The 17,589-nt window shown below is 54.2% G+C and overlaps 3 protein-coding genes across 3 annotated transcripts; all 3 read left to right on the top strand.

Moving 5' to 3' along the window:
• Nucleotides 1–2,134: 2,134 nt before the first annotated feature.
• On the top strand, nt 2,135–4,194 carry F5Z01DRAFT_641932 (uncharacterized protein). Its single transcript, XM_046262606.1, has 5 exons — nt 2,135–2,157; nt 2,254–2,323; nt 2,381–2,461; nt 2,519–2,869; nt 2,919–4,194. Exons 1-5 carry the CDS (start codon nt 2,144–2,146, stop codon nt 3,942–3,944), a joined length of 1,542 nt encoding a protein of 513 aa, XP_046122906.1. The 5' UTR covers nt 2,135–2,143; the 3' UTR covers nt 3,945–4,194.
• Nucleotides 4,195–4,776, top strand: F5Z01DRAFT_641931 (uncharacterized protein). Its single transcript, XM_046262605.1, has one exon. It carries the CDS (start codon nt 4,238–4,240, stop codon nt 4,529–4,531), a length of 294 nt encoding a protein of 97 aa, XP_046122905.1. The 5' UTR covers nt 4,195–4,237; the 3' UTR covers nt 4,532–4,776.
• Nucleotides 4,777–5,115: 339 nt separating this feature from the next.
• F5Z01DRAFT_13824 (putative histidine kinase HHK1p) lies at nt 5,116–12,879 on the top strand. The gene is made up of 2 exons (XM_046257628.1): nt 5,116–5,477; nt 5,528–12,879. The coding sequence occupies exons 1-2, from the start codon at nt 5,347–5,349 to the stop codon at nt 12,501–12,503; spliced, it is 7,107 nt and encodes a 2,368-aa protein (XP_046122904.1). The 5' UTR covers nt 5,116–5,346; the 3' UTR covers nt 12,504–12,879.
• The last annotated feature ends 4,710 nt before the right edge of the window (nt 12,880–17,589 follow it).

The raw sequence follows: 17,589 nt of genomic DNA, 5'->3' as shown, positions 1-17,589 counted from the left end.
CTGATCGAATCAGTGCCCCGGACCGGCGGCATTACCTGAGTGCGTGTTTTTTGTCACTGCTTGTTGATGATCCCTCGCACCGTCGACAAACAAACGCCTTGGAAATGAGGTGCAGTTTGCCGGCGCACGTAGAAGAATCTCGCTCTCAATATCTCAGACGTCACGGTAGTTGATTAGTGGGGTCAAGTCTCAGCCTGTTAACAGTAGGGCGCAGGCTATGTGAGCTGGTACACTTCAAGTTCCTACATGTATGCACTCTGGGCAGAGCAACGCTTCAGAGTCACTTCCGACTTCCTTTTGAGGCGATGTCACGACGCCGGTGATTCTTGACTAAGACACTTTCGGAATCTCGTTCCCCGCTGTCGCATGGTTAGAGGCCAAGACTGCGGATATGGCCAAGAAGATGCCTGGCATCAAGCTCGATCGACTCGAAGCTTGTTTCACATCCGGGGCGATCTGTGGGATGGATCAATGACGGCTCTGCCGTTGTTCGCAGCATTTAGTTGATACTTATAAGTAAAGACCGCGTTGCGTCCTTGAGTAGTCGATACCATTGCATGTGACTTCATGGAATGGCAGCGTGTGCATATACGTAAAAGCATGGCAGGAAGATGGCGATGGATTTTCTTCGTGTGGCTTAACGTTCTCATTTACTTCACGCTCAGTTGGTTTATGAAACCCCCCACGTAAAATCAAGAAAACAAGAACTCTTATCATGTCGCTTAGCTTATTATTCCTGGCTTGCTCAAGCCTCAGATGTGATGGTGGGATTGTCCTCATCTCAGGAGATTGCGTTAACAAGGTCATGGAGGGGCAGCTTTCGCGCCAGAGCAGGTAGTCAGCGGAACCATTGTTCAACTCAATTCCAAAATGGACTGGCTGTGATTGTCAGCAAGATGTGGTGACAGCGAAGGAGATGTTTTGCTCTTGGACCGCGCGCTCTCGAGCTTGGAGCAAATGTGTTATACACCTCCTGGTGATACCGAATGCCTGACACCGAATGCCTGATACGTACCATCAAGGGAGGGTTCAACAGCCTCGCGGCTGTTTTGAGGCGTCGGCACCGGGCGGCTAGAACGCAGGAATCAAGGCGCTAAAATATTAAAGCGGGGGTTTTGCAGGCCAAGCTTCGGGTTCATGGCTTGCTACCCGGTTGTGCAAGAAATATTACTGTTAGTGGTAGGCTGGAAGGGCCAGGAAGGCTGGTAATTAACTAGACTAACTTAGAGGCTGGCATTAGCCTGTGTGCGGGCGAATATATAGCTTCAGGGGCGGTGAGGGTCAACGGTTGCTGCGAGCTCTCATGGGCATCTGATAGCCAGTCAAGCCATTGCGTGCCGCCACGAGTTGGCAAGCTATCGCCGGTCTCCGCCGAGTAATATTCGGCCACTCTACTGCAGTTTGGCAGTGATCCTCGATAGGGGACCGCACATAGGAGTTGTGATTGTCACTGCTCATGTCCCGCCACCAGCGTTTTTGGCATCAGGCTCGCAGATACCTCAGCTCGAGCCCCGCGCTCCTAACCAGTGGAGGAAATCCTCGCGGAAGATCCAAGCAATAGGGGAGCTGGTAGACCGTGAGGGCGCCATTGGTAGGAGACCAACAGATTCAAGATACCGCTAATTAAGATGTTGCTGATCAAGGATAGTGAGAATTGAGGTGATTAGGTGAAGAAGTCAGGGGTGGGCTGAGTGGATCTTTGTTGGTGGTGCGTGTGGAGCGTCACGCGCATTAATGTGACGCTGGCCCTTTTTAATGTGGAAGTTTGGCAGTGTCCTGAAGGGCCCTTGAGCCCCTGGAAGCGGTTGCCGCATGGACGATGCGTTTGCCCCCTTCCCTCCTCGCCAAATGGAGACCCAGAATAATATTAGCCCCTCTATGGAGACATGATCAGACCGCTCCCACCAGAAAGCCACCACCCCGTCTCCGGTCTCCTTTTTCTGCCAGCAACCCAACCCCATCGTCTCGGCCAAACCTCCTACGAAGGTTGCCTGCTTTGCCTCGCGAACCTCGTCCTTGATTATACCTCCCAGCATCTTTTCGCATACCTGTTCTTGGTACGTTTTGGCGCCTTCACGACGACGCCCTCTCGTCTTCGCATCCAAACCCCCACCAAGCTCTACCAAGAACACCACTCCCCACCATGGGTGCCGACATGTTAGTACCAACCCCTTGAACTGGAACGCAGCAGGTCCACAGAGAGAATGGTATATGCGTCAATCGACAAACAAGTATGCTGACATGGTCTTGTAGCAATGTTGACGTCCTTGTCATTGGCATGGGACCTACTGGTCTCGGTGCCGCCAAGCGTCTGAATCAAATCGTGGGTTCTCACCGCTCGCTTGCTGTGGCGCGCGACAACAGCTAACACAAGCTATAGAACGGCCCTTCATGGCTCATCATTGATTCCGCTGAGAAGGCCGGTGGTCTTGCTGGCACTGATGTTACTGATGAGGGTTTCGTAAGTTAACGCAACATTCTTTCTGGTGGCGTCAGTAGGCTAACCATGGTCCAACAGCTCTACGACGTCGGCGGCCACGTTATCTTCTCCCACTACAAGTACTTTGACGACTGCCTTGACGAGGCCTTGCCCAAGGATGACGACTGGTTCACGCACGAGCGTGTGTCATACGTTCGTTACAAGGGTCTCTGGGTCCCCTACCCCTTCCAGAACAACATCTCCATGCTCCCCAAGGATGACCAGGTCAAGTGCATGGATGGTCTCGTCGATGCTGCCTTGACCGCACGTGTCGCCAACACCAAGCCCAAGGACTTCGATGAGTGGATGATGCGCATGATGGGTGAGGGCATCTGCGACATCTTCATGCGCCCCTACAACTTCAAGGTCTGGGCTGTCCCTACCACCAAGGTTCGTTCGCTGCGCTTTCCCCCAGGATGTCCTGCGCTAACTACTTCAGATGCAAGCTGCTTGGTTGGGCGAGCGCGTTGCTGCTCCCGATGTCAAGTCTGTCATGAAGAACGTCATCCTGAACAAGACCGCCGGCAACTGGGGCCCCAATGCCACTTTCCGCTTCCCTGCCCGCGACGGTACTGGTGGTATCTGGACTGCTGTCGCCGACACCATCCCCAAGGAGAAGAAGCGCTTCAACAAGCAGGGTGAGGTCACAAAGGTTGATGCCGAGGCCAAGACCGTCACTCTTGCCGACGGCACCACCATCGGCTACGGCAAGCTCGTGAACACCATGGCCGTCGACCACCTCGTCGAGAAGATGGGCAACCAAGAGCTCGTGAAGCTCTCAAAGGGCCTCTTCTACTCGTCGACTCACGTCATTGGTGTTGGCATCCGTGGTGAGCGTCCCGAGCGCATCGGCGACAAATGCTGGTTGTACTTCCCCGAGGACAACTGCAACTTCTACCGCGCCACCATCTTCTCCAACTACTCCCCCTACAACCAGCCTCAGAAGGATGCCAAGCTCCCCACCCTTCAGAACGCTGACGGTAGCAAGCCCAAGTCTACTGAGGCTCAGGAGGGTCCTTACTGGTCCATCATGCTCGAGGTCTCCCAGTCCTCCATGAAGCCTGTCGACGAGGAGCACATTCTCCGCGACAGCATCCAGGGCCTCGTCAACACCGAGCTCCTCAAGCCCGAGGACGAGATTGTGTCGACCTACCATCGCAAGTTCGACCACGGTTACCCTACCCCCTCGCTCGAGCGTGAGGGTGTCCTTAAGGAGCTCCTCCCCAAGCTCCAGGACATGGGCATCTACTCTCGTGGCCGCTTCGGCAGCTGGAGGTACGAGGTCGGCAACCAGGACCACTCGTTTATGCTCGGCGTGGAGGCTGTCGATGCCATTGTGCAGGGCGGAGTCGAGCTGACGCTCAACTACCCCGACTTTGTCAACACCCGCAAGAACACCGAGAGGCGGTTGACCCAGGACTTCACGTACGGCGGCAAGACCATGCCTGTTCGCCCCAAGGCATAAGGCGCCTTGGAGAGAGAGCCTGACCCCGGGATACCCGTTGTCTAGATTGAATGTTAGACGAGCATGATGTGAGCTTATGAGCGAGGGTTTGTTAGCGCATTGCGCCGGAATTGGATGCACGTTCAGGAGCGTGGGCAGGCATCAACATTGGGCAGTCATTGGCACTGTCGCATGGGCTTAAGATATACACTCGCAAATGCGATAAACAGACTCAAATAGAGATAGACGTGAATGCTGTGATTTCTTCGCTTTTTCGCAGGCCCTTAGCTCGCGTGCACGCTTAACTGGGCTTGATGGGATTTCTGGTGTTGATTCAAACGACGTTATTGTATTTGCCAGCCACAACGACATGGAACTGTGTCGTCCGCAACTGCCAAAAGCAAAGTAAGGTGCAGTTTTGGCAGGCGCGGGATGCTGTCAGAGCACAGCATGGCCGGACAATATCAGAGACACTGACATCATCGCTCAGCTTTGCCGAGTCCAATGGAGGAGGTGATGCAGCTGCAAAATCACGAACCATTCATGTGTTATGTTTCTCTGATATCAGATTGTCCACCGGCTACACGTGGCTAGGGATTCATCAGTAATGTTCTGGGCTAACTTGGACTAGCATCTCTTGCAACCGCGCTAGGTGTAAGTAGGTTTGCTTTGGTGACGCTTATTGTAGGCAGAACTTTGTGTAGCTGCCATGTGATTGTGTCGACACGCTGCGAACAGACGCATACCTGGTGAAAGGAAGCACTGTATTGTAGGCCAGGAGAAGTCGACAGTGAGGGGACATGAAGCTAACAGCGTTACTCCGTGCACGCAGGTCCATTCAAAGGGTAACTGAATTGAAGTTCCCCCTCCAGTTTTGACTGATAGCACCGCAGCCCGCCCGCCCAGGCATGAGGGTCACTTGTGAACCAACCAGAGCCGCGCATGGAACACTCGGATCCATCCACTTTCAGTATTCCATTTCATCTCCATTCCCACGGATGCAGTCCAGTTCAGTCTGCTGCTTGGCTGCCATTTCCCATCTCCAGTGACCCGACTCATCTACCAGACGAGGCGCCAGTCTGACAAGTGATTCCAGCGGAGGTTGTGTCGCAATAGTCCAACATCACGAATCACCTCTCGTGCCTCGAAGCCCGGCGCGCCCGACCGTTCGACGAGGGTGCTTGACAACAGCACCTCGCTCACTTCTGATTACTGCGAGTGCACCGACGATTTCCAACCGAACGATTCTGCAAATTACAACACGGCCGAGAATGGGCGCATCACCGGGTCTTGGATGAACGCCGCTACAGCATCATAGTTGTAAGAGTGTTCGAAGGGAAGGTATTGTTCCGCTACCATTGCGGAAGCAAGCAGAAGGTGCTCGCCTCCCCGCGACATCTGAGCGTGGCAGCGTTGCAGCAAGATGGACAGCACCACTCGCATACCTGATGATCTCCTCGATCCACCGCAACGTATCTTCGAGCGTCTCCGTCACATCGCTGGCTACACCTGGGACGAGCAAAAGGACCCGTTCCATTCCACATACGACTTCTGGTGAGCAAAGGCAAGCACAACGATTGATGCCATGGCTGACCACTCTGCAGGCACATATTCGGGAGTCGACATATGTCTACTGCTTCGGCATTTTCGACATCGTCGCAAAATGTCTCCAGCCCAGCATCTGTGACGAGGCTCCCCTCTGGTGGACCGTCCCCTTCAGAACGATCAGGTTCTTTCGATTATCCGACTTCGGCCGCTTCCCAAGACGCTACACCCGATGAAAGCCCCAGCTTCAGTGGTGATATGTTATCGGTCGACGAGCCAGTCGTAGCGCGGATTTCCTACCACGGTCTCAGAGAAGAACGGGCTTTTCAGATCACGAGAAGCTTGACGACGTCCGCCGACCCTGAAGGGAACCATATAGCTAAGCCTATTGACCTCGTGCGACTCACGCCACTGCCTGGCGATCGCGGCCCGATTACGGTGGCCATATACCACTATCTTGGCAAGGATTACATCTGGAATGTGTTGGACATGGGCCCTGCCTTTTTCAGGGCGCGCAAATACAATGACGCGTGGAAAGGCTACCGGAATCCAAACTTCAAACTACAGCCGCCGATCAGCCTGGAGCACTTTCTTGACTTTGCTATTGGGGTCACAGAGTGTCTGGAGATACTGCATCATAGGCATGGTATTGTGCACGGCGAGATCCGCAGCGATGCTTTCCATTTCAACCTGGAAGAGAACAAGGTCAGGGTCCTGTCCTTTGGCTCGGGCATTCGTTCGTTTGAGCACGGGTTGACTAGCATCGGATGGTCTACCCTTTCGCAAGAGCTTGGGGCGCGGCACAAGTTACTTTACATCAGCCCGGAGCAGACTGGGCGGATGCCAGCAGAACCCGATTCCCGCACTGACATTTACGCCATTGGAGTTCTGTTCTGGCAGCTTCTTACCCAGAAGCCGGTTTTTGAGGGTGACACGCCGCTGGACATTGTGCAGGGTGTGCTGGGGCGCAAGATCCCAAGCGTTTCCGATGTCCGCATTGATATCCCCGATGTTATAGGGCGCATCATCCAGAGATGCACAGCCAAGAACATCTCTGATCGGTATAACTCAGCGAGCGGATTACGGCACGATTTGATGGCAATACAGCACCTTCTCGGCGTCGGTGATGTTGCGGGCATCGAGCAATTCCAAATTGGGAGCAAGGACGTGTCCTCCTTCTTCATGCTACCGACTACGATGATTGGTCGACAAAAGGAGAAGAATGAGGTATTGAGGGTCATTGATCGTGTTGCAAAGAGCCATGCCGTGGGGAGGAAACTTGCTACGAGCCGCTTTGCAGACGGCTCCGTTCTGTCGACAGACGGCCAAGGCGTGGACGACGTTTCTAGCGAGGGAGCAAGCTCCTTGGATGGCGTAAATCGTCAGAGCGGATCGTTCACCCAGACTGTCTCCACGGATCCTTCGAGGCAACGGACGCCACAGCAGTCTTTCCAGTCCGACGCCCACACCATCTCGGGAGACACCGCATCCAGCCAGTCAACAGCGCACGCCCGAGGTGTCCAACCTTTTGAGCGCCATCATTCCATATCCATCGAGGCTCGCAGTCTTGCTGATAGTATTGGAACCGATACCCGGCCTAGCATCGGGGAGTCGTCTGTAGGTGGGCTATCGCGTCAACTAGGAACCGCAAAGTTCAGGCGGCGCGGCCACTGCGAGGTCATCACCATTGAGGGTGCCGGAGGGCTGGGCAAGAGCTGCCTGGTACAGAACGTCCTGAGTCAGGCACGCCGTCGAGGGTACTGCGCTACAGCAAAGTTCGATACCTCGAGACGTACACCTTTCGGGCCCCTGATCAAACTCTTCTCAGCGTTGTTCAAGCAGGTTTGGGGCGAGAGAAACACGGAGACGCCCTTTCACCAGGGTTTGAAGCAGTACATTGGACCCGTCTGGCCGTGTCTGTGGAAGACACTCGGATTACCCGAGTTCCTCTTTGGGCCGCCGGACGCATCATCTGTCGTAGCTCGCTCAATATCCTCGTCACAGGGCTCTCTGTCCCGTAACGGCCGTGGCGCAAGGCAACGCCGTGGCTCCTCGCCGGACAGGTTGTCACCCGCGCCTCTCACGAGGAATCCTAGCATTGCTTCCCAATCAACACAGGACTTCCTTCGTGCTGGCGCGGCGACGAAGAGTACCCGACTCATGAACATCTTCTTGGATGTTTTGAGGGTGTTCACCGCACACAAATTCATATGTTTCTGCTTGGACGATTTGCATTTCGCAGATGACGAGTCACTCGAGCTGATCAGCCAAATTATTGGCACCCGCATGAGGATGGCCATTATCCTGACGTACAGGCCTGACGAACTACCGGCCGAGAAGGTGCACCAAATCCTGTACTCGTCAGATGTGGACGAATCTCGGCGCCAAGGGGCTGCGAACATTACTCGCATTTCGCTTGCCTCTCTTACTGAGGCCGACATCGTGGAGTATGTTTCCAAGACCCTCTGCAGGAACGAAGACGAGGTACTCCCACTGGCTCTCGTGATACAGTCCAAGACGGCTGGCAATCCATTCTATATCCGCGAGATGCTGAGCGCATGCCATCGCAAAAAGTGTATCTGGTACGACTACAAAGACAACATGTGGCATTACGACCTGGACAGGCTTTTCGAACAGTTTCGAGGGGAAAAGGACTACGATGTTCTCGACACAGGATTCATCACTAGTCGGCTTGACGAGCTACGCTCAGCAGCTCGCGAGCTACTGGCATGGGCAGCATTGCTGGGCAACACATTCTCTTTTGAGTTGGTATCTCGGCTAATGAGTGGCGAGTTTCCTGTCGAGGACCCGGACAATCCCTCTTGCTGCAGCACAGGCCGCAAGCGCAAATATTCGCAGCACGAAGCTATCGCCGGGCTGCAAAGCGCCATACAGGCATATATCATTGTGGCCACCGAACATGATGATCGGTTCCGTTTTGCCCATGATCGATACATCCACGCCGCCTCCAAGCTCAAGGAATGCAGTGCGCGGCGCATGCACTTTAGCATTGCCCAAACGCTGATGAAATACTACATTGACGATACGCGACTCTGGGACACCACCGCTTTCCACATCTGCCAAGCAGTGGACATTACCAGGGCGCAAGTGTCGATTCGACGCCCGTTCCGCAAAGTTCTCATCGACCGTGCTCTGGCTTCTGCCGAGAATGGAGCCCGGCCTACGGCATGCAGACTGTACGAAAATGCCATAAAGCTGCTACAAGACTCCCCATGGGACTCGAGCCAAGAGGATGGATCCTACGAGGAGACTATTCAACTGTACCTCCGCTCTGCCGAGTGCCATATCTTCATGGGGCAACACCAGAGAGCACATGAAGTGCTCGCCGTGATCTTCAGGAATGCAAAGACTGCCGTTGACAGGGCACCAGCATACGTGCTTCAGTCCAGGGTCTTCTCGCAAAGCAGCAACGTTGAGGCCGCCGTTGTCGCGTTGAGGGAATGTTTGGCGACTCTTGATGTTGAGCTCGATGACGAACCGACATACGAGAAGTGCGATGAGAAGTTTGAGATCTTGTCGGCGAGGATATTAACGACGAACCGAGCCACGCTCATGAACCTGGATCATGCGGAGGACTGCAATTTGGCATCCATTGGTGCCGTACTCTCGGAAACATGCAGTACTGCCTGGTGGAGTGACTGCCTCCGATATTACTACCTTACCATGGTCATGATGGAAACACATCTCGACAAAGGCGCGTTCCCGCAATCGGGCATGGCATTCTTGCATTTTGCTGTCATCGCCCTCGCCCGGTGGAACCGGGCGCAGTTCGCGGTCGATATAGGTCGTATCTCGCAGGAGATATTGCACAGGGCCAAAGACCCCTTTTCCATTGCCAGAGGCCTCATGCTTTACCCCTGTCTCCTGGGTCACCTGACAAACTCAATGCCAGCCTCGCTCGTGCAGATGGAGGATGCTGTAGATTTCGCTTCTGCCGCTGGGGATCGCATGTCAACCATCCTCAGCTACGGTCTGCATGCCGTCATCAAATTCTACTCCAGCGAGAATTTTGCAGAGTTGGAGGCATTCTGCCAGTACGGCTGTGAGGATGTCGCGTCGTGGACGAACGACACGCGCGGAGGCGTCTTGCTTCTTGTCATGCAGCAAGTCTGCCGGGCTTTGCAAGGCAAAACACATACAGATAACCCATTGGATGTACTCGGCGACGAGCATCATAACGTCTTGAAGTACAAGACGTGGTTGGACGCGACGGTTCATCACAGCAACAGATCCACTCTCTTGTACGAGAGTTTGGAGCTGGTTCCTCTCTTCCTGTTTGGCCACTATGACCAGGCCGTTCAGGTCGGTGAGCGCTGTGTTGCCAATCTGTCGATGCTATGGACGGTGCGCAATAGCCGATTGATCCTGTTGTTCTACGGCTTGGCCCGTGCCGGCCAACTCTTCAACAAGATGCAAGACCCCCGGTACCAGTCGCAAGATCACGGTGCTGAGATTGAGGATGTTCTTGCAGACCTGCGGAAACTCACGCAGATGATCAAGGACTGGGGCGCAGTGTCTGACATCAACTACTTTGCATGGCATACACTCCTCGACGCTCAAACAGTCGAGCTTGCCGGCTTTCACGGAGAAGCTGTACGACACTATGAGGAAGCGTTGGATCATGCCACTGAACATGATTTGACCTTTGAAGAGGCACTGGGGAACTACCTCATGGCTGGGTTCTTCGTCAGGCGCAAGGCGCGTCGTTCAGCACGTAGCGCTCTTGTCGAAGCCCTCGGTCTCTACCGAAAACTAGCTGCCACGGGCGTTGCGGCGGCTATCGAGGAGCAGCATTCACTGCTGCTTCACGGACCGACCCGCAATCACATGATGGTCGATGCGACCGCCCAAACAGACTTCGTTACTGATACGGCGCCCGGTCAATTCCGTCAAGCCAACGGGGAGATTGGTGCTGAACTCGCACCGGCAACCTCGAACAACAATCTCACAGAGATCACTGGAGAGCGCGTGGCCGATTGGGGAAGATCCGTCAACGTACAAGCTGAAGGTGGCGCTGGACTGCCAACTCTCGACATGATCGACCTGCACGCTATTCTGCACAGTTCCCAGGTTATTTCATCGGTGCTTCGTGTCGATCACCTGTTGAAAACCATGTGTGACATTATTCTACAAACCTGTGGCGGCTCCGCGACGCTCGCCGCCATTGTCGTTCGGGAGCAAGTCCATGCGCCGCACGATCCGAGAAAGGACAAGTGGGTTATCGCTGCCAGCGGTGACCCTGAGCAAGGTGCCTCGTCACACCAGCCAGGGCTTTCGATGTCTGAAGAGTCACTTATCGCCGAGAATGTGGTGCTTTATTGCACTCGCTTCATGGAGGTTGTCTTCGTGTCAGATCTTGGTAACGACGAACGGTTTGGCAACGTTAGCGAATCGTGGCTGCAGAAGAACCCAGCCGGCAAAGCCATCATTGCCATTCCTATCACACACGGCAAAGACGAAACGGGCAAGGATATGCTTCACGGCGTGCTCTACCTGGAAGGCGAGTCTGGTTCCTTTACAGACCGCAATGTCAGTGTTGTGCAACTGCTGGTGATGCAGCTCGGCATCAGTTATTCCAACGCCGTCGCCATGATGAACATTGAGAAGATCTCAGCTAAGAACAAGTCCATGGTCGAGGTGCAAAGGAAGGCCTTGGCGAAGGCCGTAGCTGCTGAGCAAAAGGCGAAGGATGCCGAGGCTGAGGCCAAGCGTAACGTCAAGCTGGCGGAGGAGGCGGCCAAGGCAAAGTCAATCTTCCTTGCGAATGTGTCGCACGAGCTCCGGACTCCCCTGAATGGTGTCATTGGCAATTCGGAGCTCTTGCGCGACAGCCAACTCAACAGGGAGCAAATGGAAATGGCCGACTCGATCCGCGTGTCCGCCGATCTTCTTTTGACGGTCATCAACGACATTCTCGACTTCTCCAAGATGGAAGCGGACAAGATGAAACTCTACGTCATTGCGTTCAATCCTGAGGAAATGATCAAAGAGGTCGTGCGGGCTGTTTCGTACAGCAACCGAGAGAAGACCTCGAAAAAGAATGTGTCGATAGTGCAGAGTGTTGATTTGCCTTCCATGCTCATCTTCGGTGATCCTATCAGGTTGCACCAAGTGCTCGGAAACCTCATTGGCAACAGTCTCAAGTTCACGGAGAATGGCTCCATCACCATTGGCGCGAAGCTCGATTCCGAGACGGAAGAGAGTGCCACGCTCACTTTCTGGGTTCGCGATACGGGCATCGGCATTCCACCGCAGCAACTGGCGAAGCTATTCCAGCCGTTCAGCCAAGCAGACGCCAGTACTGCCAGAAAGTATGGCGGTAGCGGCTTGGGTCTCAGCATCTGCAAATCGCTCATCCAGACCATGATGAGAGGTAAGATCGAACTGGAAAGCGAGGAAAATGTCGGCACAACGGCCTGGTTCACTGTGACGTTTGACAAGGCCAATTCGAATGTCTCAGCCGGCGATGTGCAGTCCAAGTCAAGGTCCAACCATGCCGAGCGCTCGTCAGCGGCTACGGCTGTTGAGGGTGGCCGCTCAGCCTCGCCAAACCCTTACCTCGATCTCTCAACAATGTCGAAAGAAGACCTTCGTATTTGCGTCGCCGAGGACAATCCGATCAACCAACGCATTGCGATCCAGTATACCAAGCGCCTGGGCTACACCAACATCATGGCTTACGAGAACGGCCTGGTTGCCGTCGAAGGGCTTCGGCAGAAAGCCAGAGAGGGCAATCCATACCATGTGGTGCTGATGGATGTACAGATGCCCGTGTTGGACGGATACGAGGCAACGAGACTCATACGCAAGGATCCCCTGGAAGCGGTTCGCAAGGTGCTTGTCATTGCCATGACGGCATCGGCAATCCAGGGCGATCGCGAGAAGTGCATTGCAGCTGGTATGAACGACTATCTGGCCAAGCCGGTCCGGGCCGATGTGCTCAAAAACAAACTGGACGCGTATCTTACCAAGCAGGTGAGTAGTATTGGAGTAGAGAGAACACTCACTGACTAGTATCCAAGCACCCTGACATGGAACCCGAATCGGAGACGCCTGACAGTGCGACACCTTCGTCCCAGCCCTCGTCCCAGCCCTCGGTCGAGTTTGTCCAGCCTCCGCCTCCGGCTGATGAGGGAAAGCCAAATATAACCGTTGACGACCCGATGCGGGATGGAGCTGTCTTCAACCAGCCAATCGACGACTCAAGCCTGCAGGCACAAGACGCGCCCATGCTCGAGAAGCGGCGGACCGACTCGTCAGGCCCTGATACCAGTAAAAGCCTGGCCCCAGGGAACGCTTCGAGCATTAGCCCCGCTGAAAGTCGTACATCACTCGATAGCCGCGTGTCCAGCAGCGAAGAAATCGGCACACAGCAACAGAAGAGGCAGCCTCGCAAACTGGTCAAGAATCGGGGCAACAGCGACTCGACACCCGAGCCGCGAGACGTCAAAAAGCCTCAGAACCGCTCCATCACCGACTTGGTGAAGAGCAAAACAGCCCCTGAGAAGGCAAGCGAGCGGCCTCGGGGTGTCCTAGTGAAGAAAGACCGCCCGCTGAAGGGCACAGGCACGCCCACGGAAGACGCAGAGGGCATTGACGGGACGCCCTCGGTTGTTACGAACGGGGAAGACGAACAAGACGGGCCAGCGCAAACGGGCCCCTGATTGCGAGACATTGTTTTCCCCAATACTTGTCAGTAAAGGAGCGCCGCGTACCATACACAACATGTCCCTTAAATAATCAAGGGCTATCACCGCAGAAGTAAAGGGTCTGTTTGATTGTTTTCATTTCACACATATATAAGGAGCATCAGAGGTATATAACATGGGAAAATTGCCGGCGTCAGTTAGGTGTCGTGGAGCTGCGGGCTACTCTTTTCCATTGGGATCTCAGTATTGTCAGTTGAGACGAAGACTACACAGGCATCGGATGAGCACAATCTTTGGAGGCGAATTTCGCGTTGTTGCCAGCGTCTTTTTGGGATTGATTGCGTCTGAAGGTGGATGAAGGAGCTTTGTAGTTCTGTTGGCAGCCTACTAGATGAGCGATTTCAAGACATTTACAAAGGTCCGTTGAAGATGTACGTGCATACACATGAGTAGGATGTGAAGTGAAATGACTGCCCCATGTAGGAAGCTCTATCACATCTTGCCTAAGCTGTTACCGAGCGAGCTCGGTGGTCAGAGGTAGCCCTGCCTTCTGTCATGCATCTTCTACGGGACACGGGACGTATGCGCTGCGACATTGACGGAGACACTTTATTACTCGCATGAACCAAGGCCCGGTTGACCTGCAATGAGCATGTACAACCAACAGCAGGAAGACTACATGTACTTGAGAAGCGCGCGGTCAAGGACCTTTTGCCCTTGCATGCACTACGACACTACGCTCGAGGCATAAAGAGGCGCAGTATTACGTCGCTCTGGCATCGTCCATATATCTGCCAGAGAGTGAGGGGGCCGTAGCCTCTAGACACGACGAGTACATGTTGAAAGCTTTGTTGACCGCAGAATCGACCGAGGTATCCCTCCGCCCTGAGGAGAGAGGCCTGCTGCTGCGTGGGTTTGATGGGCCTCTCTCTGACATCGTGATGCCAACATTGCAGCCTTGTTAGTATTATTATGATGCCTGTGGGCACCGGCAAGCTCTCGGCCTGATCGACATGCGATGGCAGGCAACGTGCAGCCGGGGAATCCAGCCGTGCGTACTCGCTATTAGTCTGGCATGGATAGGTCGACGCCGAAGACTCTTTGGCGAAGGGATCGGACTTGGCAAGCGGATGAGATGACTCGAAGCCGAAGGAAGATTCTCTGCGGACCATGTGCCAGGTATTATACCTTACTGAGGCACTCTGTGCAGAAGCTTGCGCGATATTCATTATTATTATGTACAGGAAAGGACGCACGCTCAGGGTCAAGTAGGATTTGTGCGCGCTTCTGCATGAACCGGTCAGCCTGCAGAACCTACGGTTAGGTACCTTATATTAATAGGTACTCAGTTAGATGCGCAATATTCAGTCCGAGGGTCGCAACTGTCTGTGAGCCAAGGTGCTGAGGTTGTTGGTTTATGAATACTACCTTGTTCCTGGATCGGTACGATGCATATTCCCAGCCGTCCTGATCATGAAGCTCAGCCACCGCAGAATGTGGAGGTCCTTTCACGGAGTACGTAGTAAAGGATGAAGTGCATTAGGAGGCGCTGGAACCTTTCCAGACTGGGTTGCGTCCCGAGCCGTTCAGCCCATGGCCATTCGGTATTATTATTTATTATGCGCCAGAATGAGACGAGCACCGGAGCGAGCATTGTTGTTCGGATCGCACAGCCTCGGAAGAGACCTGTGCAGGTGAGACCGCCACCAGATTACCGTGCGCCTGATGATGTGCAGCCATTGTCGAGACTTGGCTGTGTCTATTGGTTTCATGATTCCGAAGTATCTCACCACTTCGCCCGGACATGTGTCTCGAGCTGTCTGCGGACTCCCAATGTGGCCATGTGAAGCATGTGAAGCCGTGCCGCGGATGAAAGAAGAGTTTCCGCTCTGGGTCGAATCTGCCCCTAGTATTGGGTCAATTCATAATAAGGCGCTGACCGTGGATATAGCGTCCCAGGCAGGCCTCGTGGTGACAGATTATTAGGCAGTCTAATTAGAATATGGATAATCCGACCGCTTTTCTGAGTTACTTTGCGATTTCTCGATCTGAAGTTCTGAAACGCATCATAACTACGAGCCATGCATGCTCGGGCCCGAATGCTAACAGAGCATCCTTGTGGTGCCACGACGGTGATCAGGACATTTTTCTTTCTCCATCTGCTGACTGAGCTGTCATTTATCAGTGATGGCCCATTGTGCGATTTGCACGGCAGTTGCAACGACTGCGCGTATGGCGATCCTGACTGGCCGTTTGGTGGCAGTCGAGGCCTTGGGAGCACCACGATGAAAGTCTGGGCAGCTCTGTTGGTCGAGGTCCATCGTCAGGCTGCGTTGGGTCTGATGAAGCGGCAGATGACGAGTCACAGCGACTGGGCAAGTGCAAAGTCGTAATCCGTTACGAATTGTTGTTGGCTGGCGGTCGCGGCGATGGACTCAGCCGCGCTGTTTCAGATGGCCCAGTTTCGACGTGGCAGGGGTCCGAGAAAAGGCCACAGGGCGCAGAGTTGCATGGCTGTAGCTGGAAACGTCCTAGCGCGTCCTCGACTATCTGCAATACGAGCTTATGCCGCTGTTGCTGGACCGATTTGGATTGTTGACGGCTCATGGCGTGGAAGCTCGCGGGGACGAGGGTGCACGGCATGGTTAACAACCGACAAAGAATGGCGATTGTCGTATACGGCCATACTTGTTTGAAGTATCATATGTGCTCCTACTTGCAAAATGCTCGGAAATGCATCACGAAAACTGGAGTCTGTACGTCCACCGTCATTCGGAATCGGTAAGTCAGCCTACCCTGTGGCACCTGATGCCCTATGTGTGCACACCGCCAGCTCAGAGCAATGAATGCTGAAAGGGTCTTACATATTGGCGCCAAGGAGAGATCGGGTCTTTGCTAGGTGGAAGATCACAATCCTTGCTTGCGGTTGGACCGGTGCAGAGTGGTCATGCTGTGTTTCCTCGCGGATAGATGCATGTGCCCTCGTATCAACTGTGCGTAGCTTTCCAGTGAGCAAGGAGGCGACTGGGCCCCACAGCTAGTCTTGTGGTCTGAAATGATAATCAGTAGATATTAATTGAGATGCCCGGTCGTAGGTCCATCTACCTAGGCAAAGGAGCCGAAAGGCTGTGATCATCTAGGCTTCGAGAGGCACGAACGTGCGCTCATGTCGTTTGATGCAGTCACGTACGGGCTGTGTCACCACTGATGATGTTTCGCTTCTACAGCAGGCGCCGCGCCGCGCGCTGGAATGCAATGGGCGATACGTAGCTCAGCTGCCTCGTGGTTTGCAGCCCAATTAGGCAACGGCGCTTGCCTGGAAAGAGAACCGATCGAACTAAATGTCTGGAAGGAGGCAAGCAGCTGAGCGTCGACTTGCAAAGCTGAACATGGTCCCCATCCCCAGTGCCTACCTAGGTAACTAATAATGAACCCTGTTCTTGGACTCCAATCCTGCTTAGCTAGACGCAGACTGCATCGACCAGAATAGAGCAGAGACGACTCGAGACCCGCCCACACCGCGTCGACCGTGACGGCTTGATACCCAGTGCCCACAGCTGCATCGCAGCGAAAAGACGCACGCAAAGTTGGCCATCCAACAAAGGCTGCATCCGACAGAGGCAGGGCGTGGCAGTCCTATCCGGACCTTAATTCACTTGTGCATCAGCGCGCATCGTCCCGATTGCACAGATCACACAGCTCGACCTGCATCATGGCAGCTCGGCGCGCTCGAGTTCGTGTTATGCTCGTACGCGTGCGCATGCGCTGTGCACCGCCGCACGAGGCGATAATTCATCAGTCATGCTGTCTCCATCCTCTATCCGGTCCCCGTACGACAAGCCAACAACAACAAAATGGCGCGGGCGCGGTTGTGGACGCGATGCAATACAGGACGCCACGGGCCCACTGAATTAGAGGCTTGCAAGCCTGCGTTTCTGGGCGACGATCTTTTCGTCCACTCTGCTCAGGAAGATTAATAATTAGTTTCCAAAAAGTGCTTCTTTCGACGGGCCATGGTGGAAGCTATTGAACTGTGGCTAAAACCGACACTATGACCTTGGTCCCTGACCTATGTAACCCAAAGCTCGGTAGCTCAACCGACTGGACTTGGCACTGGTACTGGCATAAGTACAACCTTATTGGAGCCGGCAATTGACTCTTTACGGATGGTCTGAAGCGTCACATGGGCCGGAACGTTGTTGGCCTTGACCCAGCCAAGTCCCGGCAGCTGGCTAGGTAGGCCTCTGCCTCTGCCTCTGCCTCAGCGCTCCGATTTATTTGATACATCAGCTTGGGTTGAATGGCACCGACAAATGTATCGGATCATGCATCATGGGGCCCCTGCCTCCAACAGTAGCAGATCGCCTTAGTGCACCCAATGAGGCAATCGTTCCATGGTGCCTAGGCGTCTGCTGCAGACACGCAAGCTCCTGATTGCTACATGAAACCTC

Source organism: Emericellopsis atlantica (assembly GCF_019669845.1).
Source record: "Emericellopsis atlantica unplaced genomic scaffold F5Z01scaffold_1, whole genome shotgun sequence".
NCBI lineage: Eukaryota > Fungi > Ascomycota > Sordariomycetes > Hypocreales > Bionectriaceae > Emericellopsis > Emericellopsis atlantica.
This window is presented reverse-complemented; position numbering and strand designations above follow the sequence as displayed.

Excerpts from the sequence above, each read along its gene's own strand:
- F5Z01DRAFT_641932 (XM_046262606.1), top strand. Across the intron at positions 2,324-2,380 it reads CCAAGCGTCTGAATCAAATC|AACGGCCCTTCATGGCTCAT; the intron begins GTGGGTTCTCAC and ends CACAAGCTATAG. Across the intron at positions 2,870-2,918 it reads GGGCTGTCCCTACCACCAAG|ATGCAAGCTGCTTGGTTGGG; the intron begins GTTCGTTCGCTG and ends TAACTACTTCAG.
- F5Z01DRAFT_641931 (XM_046262605.1), top strand. The coding sequence starts at position 4,238 with ATGGGATTTCTGGTGTTGATTCAAACGACGTTATTGTATTTGCCAGCC.
- F5Z01DRAFT_13824 (XM_046257628.1), top strand. The coding sequence starts at position 5,347 with ATGGACAGCACCACTCGCATACCTGATGATCTCCTCGATCCACCGCAA. Across the intron at positions 5,478-5,527 it reads CATTCCACATACGACTTCTG|GCACATATTCGGGAGTCGAC; the intron begins GTGAGCAAAGGC and ends ACCACTCTGCAG.